Source organism: Gobio gobio, assembly GCF_949357685.1.
Source record: "Gobio gobio genome assembly, chromosome: 19".
Taxonomy (NCBI): Eukaryota; Metazoa; Chordata; class Actinopteri; order Cypriniformes; family Gobionidae; genus Gobio; species Gobio gobio.
The window spans coordinates 979,453-987,500 of record NC_137112.1 but is presented as its reverse complement, the minus strand read 5'-3'; the positions used below and the strand labels follow the sequence as shown (position 1 = coordinate 987,500).

The 8,048-nt window shown below is 45.5% G+C and overlaps 1 protein-coding gene across 2 annotated transcripts in view; it reads left to right on the top strand.

The window, feature by feature from the left end:
• tbce (tubulin folding cofactor E) overlaps positions 1-5,908 on the top strand; it is an 18,647-nt gene extending 12,739 nt beyond the window's left edge. Inside the window, exons 14-16 of one of the 2 annotated variants that reach the window (XM_079845147.1) lie at positions 963-1,022; positions 1,109-1,200; positions 5,177-5,908. In XM_079845147.1, the coding sequence (XP_079701273.1) occupies positions 963-1,022; positions 1,109-1,200; positions 5,177-5,272 (248 nt within the window). In that variant the 3' untranslated portion in view covers positions 5,273-5,908. The remainder of the gene's footprint in view (positions 1-962; positions 1,023-1,108; positions 1,201-5,176) is intronic. The other variant, XM_079845146.1, reaches the window with a different exon arrangement.
• The last annotated feature ends 2,140 nt before the right edge of the window (positions 5,909-8,048 follow it).

Below are 8,048 nucleotides of genomic sequence, written 5' to 3'. Positions count from 1 at the left end.
TTAGTTACTTTTTAAGGGAGTAACGCAATATTGTAATGCATTACTTTTCAAAGTAACTAAGTAACTCAATTAGTTACTTTTTAAGGGAGTAACGCAATATTGTAATGCATTACTTTTCAAAGTAACTAAGTAACTCAATTAGTTACTTTTTAAGGGAGTAACGCAATATTGTAATGCATTACTTTTCAAAGTAACTAAGTAACTCAATTAGTTACTTTTTAAGGGAGTAACGCAATATTGTAATGCATTACTTTTCAAAGTAACTAAGTAACTCAATTAGTTACTTTTTAAGGGAGTAACGCAATATTGTAATGCATTACTTTTCAAAGTAACTAAGTAACTCAATTAGTTACTTTTTAAGGGAGTAACGCAATATTGTAATGCATTACTTTTCAAAGTAACTAAGTAACTCAATTAGTTACTTTTTAAGGGAGTAACGCAATATTGTAATGCATTACTTTTCAAAGTAACTAAGTAACTCAATTAGTTACTTTTTAAGGGAGTAACGCAATATTGTAATGCATTACTTTTCAAAGTAACTAAGTAACTCAATTAGTTACTTTTTAAGGGAGTAACGCAATATTGTAATGCATTACTTTTCAAAGTAACTAAGTAACTCAATTAGTTACTTTTTAAGGGAGTAACACAATATTGTAATGCATTACTTTTCAAAGTAACTAAGTAACTCAATTAGTAACTTTTTAAGGGAGTAACGCAATATTGTAATGCATTACTTTTCAAAGTAACTAAGTAACTCAATTAGTAACTTTTTAAGGGAGTAACGCAATATTGTAATGCATTACTTTTCAAAGTAACTAAGTAACTCAATTAGTTACTTTTTAAGGGAGTAACGCAATATTGTAACGCATTACTTTTCAAAGTAACTTTCCCCAGCACTGGTGACCTTCACCTCGCCTCTCTCCTCCAGCTCATGACCATCAGTGTCTCTGCTCTGCTTTCAGCCGTGACCTTCGTCTGCCCGGAGGATTCGGACAGGAAGCCCATCGAGAAGAAGCTGCCAGGTAAGAGCACGCAGACAGAGCTGATGGCGTGACACACGCATGACACACGCATGACACACGTCTGACGGTTTCTCTGCTGTTCTCAGAGTCCATGATTGTCCAGAAGGTGAAGGGGCTTCTGCACCGGCTGCTCAAACTGCCCGGAGTCGAGCTGAAGCTCAGCTACACCTGCTCAAAGGTCAAACACAAACCCTGACCCTAAATAACCCTGACCCTAACTCACTCTAACCCTGACCCTAACTCACTCTCACTCTGACCCTAACTCACTCTAACCCTGACCCTAGCTCACTCTAACCCTGACCCTAACTCACTCTCACTCTGACCCTAACTCACTCTGACCCTGACCCTAACTCACTCTAACCCTGACCCTAACTCACTCTAACCCTGACCCTAACTCACTCTCACTCTGACCCTAACTCACTCTAACCCTGACCCTAACTCACTCTCACTCTGACCCTAACTCACTCTGACCCTGACCCTAACTCACTCTCACGCTGACCCTAACTCACTCTAACCCTGACCCTAACTCACTCTCACTCTGACCCTGACTCACTCTGACCCTGACCCTAACTCACTCTAACCCTGACCCTAACTCACTCTCACGCTGACCCTAACTCACTCTAACCCTGACCCTAACTCACTCTCACTCTGACCCTGACTCACTCTGACCCTGACTCACCCGGACCCTGACTCATTCTGACCCTAACTCACTCTGACCCTAACTCACTCTGACCCTAACTCACTCTGACCCTGACTCACCCTGACCCTAACTCACTCTGACCCTAACTCACTCTGACCCTGACTCACCCTGACCCTAACTCACTCTGACCCTGACTCACCCTGACCCTAACTCACTCCGACCCTAACTCACTCTGACCCTGACTCACCCTGACCCTAACTCACTCTGACCCTGACTCACTCTGACCCTGACTCACCCTGACCCTAACTCACTCTGACCCTGACTCACTCTGACCCTGACTCACTCTGACCCTGACTCACCCTGACCCTAACTCACTCTGACCCTGACTCACTCTGACCCTGACTCACTCTGACCCTGACTCACTCTGACCCTAACTCACTCTCACTCTAACTTACTCTCTCTCTGACCCTAACTCACTCTGACCCTAACTCACTCTGACCCTGACTCACTCTGACCCTAACTCACTCTGACCCTGACTCACTCTGACCCTAACTCTGACCTGACTCACTCTGAGCCTGACTCACTCTGACCCTAACTCTGACCCTGACTCACTCTGACCCTAAATCACTCTGACCCTGACTCACTCTGACCCTGACTCACTCTGACCCTGACTCACTCTGACCCTGACTCACTCTGACCCTAACTCACTCTGACCCTGACTCACTCTGACCCTAACTCACTCTGACCCTGACTCACTCTGACCCTAACTGACCCTGACTCACCCGGACCCTAACTCATTCTGACCCTAACTCACTCTGACCCTAACTCACTCTGACCCTGACTCACTCTGACCCTGACTCACTCTGACCCTGACTCACTCTGACCCTGACTCACTCTGACCCTGACTCACTCTGACCCTAACTCACTCTGACCCTGACTCACTCTGACCCTAACTCACTCTGACCCTGACTCACTCTGACCCTAACTGACCCTGACTCACCCGGACCCTAACTCATTCTGACCCTAACTCACTCTGACCCTAACTCACTCTGACCCTGACTCACTCTGACCCTAACTCATTCTGACCCTAACTCACTCTGACCCTGACTCACTCTGACCCTGACTCACTCTGACCCTGACTCACTCTGACCCTGACTCACTCTGACCCTAACTCACCCTGACCCTGACTCACTCTGACCCTGACTCACTCTGACTCTAACTCACCCTGACCCTAACTCACTCTGACCCTGACTCACTCTGACCCTGACTCACTCTGACCCTGACTCACTCTGACTCTAACTCACCCTGACCCTAACTCACTCTGACCCTGACTCACTCTGACCCTAACTCACTCTGACCCTAACTCACTCTAACTCACTCTCACTCTGACCCTAACTCACTCTGACCCTGACTCACTCTGACCCTAACTCACTCTGACCCTGACTCACTCTGACCCTAACTCACCCTGACCCTGACTCACTCTGACCCTGACTCACTCTGACCCTAACTCACCCTGACCCTAACTCACTCTGACCCTGACTCACTCTGACCCTGACTCACTCTGACCCTGACTCACTCTGACCCTAACTCACTCTGACCCTGACTCACTCTGACCCTAACTCACTCTGACCCTGACTCACTCTGACCCTAACTCACTCTGACCCTGACTCACTCTGACCCTAACTCACTCTGACCCTGACTCACTCTGACCCTAACTCACCCTGACCCTGACTCACTCTGACCCTGACTCACTCTGACCCTAACTCACCCTGACCCTGACTCACTCTGACCCTGACTCACTCTGACTCTAACTCACCCTGACCCTAACTCACTCTGACCCTGACTCACTCTGACCCTAACTCACTCTGACCCTGACTCACTCTGACCCTGACTCACCCTGACCCTAACTCACTCTGACCCTGACTCACTCTGACCCTAACTCACTCTGACCCTGACTCACTCTGACCCTAACTCACCCTGACCCTGACTCACTCTGACCCTGACTCACTCTGACCCTAACTCACCCTGACCCTGACTCACTCTGACCCTGACTCACTCTGACTCTAACTCACCCTGACCCTAACTCACTCTGACCCTGACTCACTCTGACCCTAACTCACTCTGACCCTGACTCACTCTGACCCTGACTCACTCTGACCCTAACTCACTCTGACCCTGACTCACTCTGACCCTAACTCACCCTGACCCTAACTCACTCTGACCCTGACTCACTCTGACCCTGACTCACTCTGACCCTGACTCACTCTGACCCTAACTCACTCTGACCCTAATTCACTCTGACCCTGACTCACTCTGACTCTGACTCACTCTGACCCTGACTCACTCTGACTCTAACTCACTCTGACCCTGACTCACTCTGACCCTAACTCACTCTGACCCTGACTCACTCTGACCCTAACTCACCCTGACCCTAACTCACTCTGACCCTGACTCACTCTGACCCTGACTCACTCTGACCCTGACTCACTCTGACCCTAACTCACTCTGACCCTAATTCACTCTGACCCTGACTCACTCTGACTCTGACTCACTCTGACCCTGACTCACTCTGACCCTAACTCACTCTGACCCTAATTCACTCTGACCCTAACTCACCCTGACCCTGACTCACTCTGACCCTGACTCACTCTGACTCTAACTCACTCTGACCCTAATTCACTCTGACCCTGACTCACTCTGACCCTGACTCACTCTGACCCTGACTCACTCTGACCCTAACTCACTCTGACTCTAACTCACCCTGACCCTAACTCACTCTGACCCTAACTCACTCTGACCCTAACTCACTCTGACTCTAACTCACCCTGACCCTAACTCACCCTGACCCTAACTCACTCTGACTCTAACTCACTCTGACTCTAACTCACCCTGACCCTAACTCACTCTGACCCTAACTCACTCTGACCCTGACTCACTCTGACTCTAACTCACCCTGACTCTAACTCACTCTGACTCTAACTCACCCTGACCCTAACTCACCCTGACCCTAACTCACTCTGACCCTAACTCACTCTGACCCTGACTCACTCTGACTCTAACTCACCCTGACCCTAACTCACTCTGACCCTAACTCACTCTGACCCTGACTCACTCTGACCCTAACTCACTCTGACCCTGACTCACTCTGACTCTAACTCACTCTGACTCTAACTCACCCTGACCCTAACTCACTCTGACCCTAACTCACTCTGACCCTGACTCACTCTGACCCTAACTCACTCTGACCCTGACTCACTCTGACCCTAACTCTGACTCTAACTCACTCTGACCCTAACTCACTCTGACCCTAACTCACTCTGACCCTAACTCACTCTGACCCTGACTCACTCTGACCCTAACTCACTCTGACCCTAACTCACCCTAACTCACTCTAACTCACTCTGACCCTAACTCACCCTAACTCATTCTAACTGACTCTTATAGTAAAGTGTTAGTAAAGTGTTCTGAGGTTCTGGATGTGTTGATTTGTTTAGTGTGTGAATCTGTCCTCTAGTTGGCCGGGAGAGAGATTGAGATTGACAACGATCTGAAGCCGCTGCAGTTTTATTCGGTGGAGGACGGCGACCGGATTCTGGTGCGCTGGTGCTGATGAAACCGCAGGGAATTCTGGGACACTGGAGGCTTATAGACTGAGCTGAGCAGCGAAACGCTCCGGAGCGAGAAGAGCGGCTGATGTGGAGAGAGAGACAGAAGCTCTGCCAAACTCTCTATAGAGCAGAAACACACACTCCTTCAGTGTGTGTGTGTGTGTGTGTGTGTGTGTGTGAGAATCATCCCGTCTCTGGCCAGCAGGTGGCGCTTCAGAAGAGCACACACTGCAGAAACACACACACTGCAGAAACACACACACTGCAGAAACACACACACTGCAGAAACACACACACTGCAGAAACACACACACACTGCAGAAACACACACACTGCAGAAACACACACACTGCAGAAACACACACACTGCAGAAACACACACACTGCAGAAACACACACACTGCAGAAACACACACACTGCTCTCATGGAGAAATGCACTCATATTCACCTGAAGTCCTTTAATTCACATAAATCAGTGACTCTAGCGCTTTACCATGACTTATACTTTACTTTTATTTGTTTCAATTCAAATGTACAGTTTTGTCCATGTTACAGAAGCAACTCTGGATTAATGTCACAATTCCAGAAATATGAATTGTCCTATTAAAATAAAACTAATAAAAGGTGTGTGTGTGTGAGTGTGTGTGTGTGTGTGTGTGTGTGTGTGTGTGTGTGAGTGTGTGAGTGTGTGAGTGTGTGAGTGTGTGAGTGTGTGAGTGTGTGAGTGTGTGAGTGTGTGAGTGTGTGAGTGTGTGAGTGTGTGTGTGTGTGTGTGTGTTGATTTAACCGTGGTCTGGATTGCACTCTGCTCAGGTGTTTTGAGTTTTCTCTGATAGTGGCCTTCAGCTCTTCTGCAGATCTCATCTTCCTCTTCAGATGTTCTATGGGGTTAAGGTAGAACCAAACTAATTTAGAGGTCTTTAGAATCGCGTGGAAAGATAGTATGTCACGTTATAAAAAGGCCCTAAAAGCAGCCAGGGCTGAGCATCTCCGCAAACTAATAGAAAATAACCAAAATAATCCAAGGTTTTTATTTAACACCGTGGCTAGACTAACAAATAAACAAACATCGCCTGAACAAAATATTCCGTTACAGTTTAGTAGTAATGATTTTATGAACTTCTTCGCTGACAAAATAGAAAGCATCAGAAACAAAATTGTAAATGTACAATCATTAATGATGTCTTATGATTCAACCGCAATTATCGCCCCTCAAGAACTACTACACCGCTTTACAACTATAGGACAGGAAGAGCTAAATAAACTTATCATTGCATCTAAACCAACAACATGTTTATTAGATCCAATACCCACTAAACTACTGAAAGAGTTGTTACCTGTAGTGGAAGAGCCTCTTCTCAATATTATTAACTCGTCTTTATCTTTAGGTCATGTTCCAAGAATATTCAAGTTGGCAGTCATAAAGCCTCTCATTAAGAAGCCACAATTAGATCATAATAACCTAGCAAATTACAGACCAATATCAAATCTTCCATTCATGTCTAAAATACTAGAAAAAGTTGTGTCCGCTCAATTGTGCGCTTTCTTGCAAGAAAATGATATCTATGAAAAATTTCAATCAGGATTCAGGCCGCATCATAGCACAGAAACTGCACTCGTTAAAATCACAAATGATTTACTTCTAGCTTCTGACCAAGGCTGTATCTCAATACTAGTTCTACTCGATCTTAGTGCTGCGTTTGATACTATAGATCATAAAATACTATTAGATCGACTTCAAAATTATACTGGTGTTCAGGGACAGGCATTAAACTGGTTTAGATCGTACTTATCAGACCGCTACCATTTTGTCTGTTTAAATGGGGAAAAATCAAAGATAACATCAGTAGACTATGGGGTGCCGCAAGGATCCGTGCTAGGCCCTCTGCTATTCTCAATATATATGCTACCGCTTGGTAATATTATAAGAAAACATGGAATTAATTTCCACTGTTATGCTGATGACACTCAATTATATATTTCATCACGACCAGATGAAAACGCTAAATTATCTAAACTGACAGCGTGTGTTGAAGATATTAAACACTGGATGACGTGTAATTTTCTGCTATTAAATTCAGATAAAACGGAGGTGTTACTTATTGGTCCAAAAAACTGCCCACAAAACCTCTCGCAATACAATTTTACCTTGGAAGGATGTCCTGTCACTTTATCCACTACAGTAAAAGACCTGGGTGTTATATTAGACTGCAACCTGACATTCGAAAATCATATTTCATATGTTACAAGAACGGCATTTTTCCACCTTAGAAACATTGCTAAGCTACGTAACATGCTATCTATTTCTGATGCAGAAAAGTTAGTTCATGCATTCATGACCTCGAGATTAGATTACTGTAATGCTTTATTAGCTGGTTGTCCTGCATCCTCAATAAACAAACTACAGTTAGTCCAAAACGCAGCTGCTAGAGTTCTTACTAGGTCAAGAAAATATGATCATATAACACCAATTTTATCATCCCTACACTGGTTACCTGTGAAGTTCCGTATCAATTACAAAGTATTGCTACTGACCTATAAAGCCCTAAATGGTTTAGCTCCAGTGTATCTAACGGATCTTCTATCGCCCTACAATCCATCGCGCTCTTTAAGATCACTAAACTCGAGGCTTCTGGTCATTCCTAGGATATCTAAGTCCACTAAAGGAGGGAGGGCATTTTCACATTTAGCTCCTAAACTCTGGAATAGTCTTCCTGATATTGTTCGAGGTTCAGACTCGCTGTCCCAGTTTAAAACTAGATTAAAGACGCATCTCT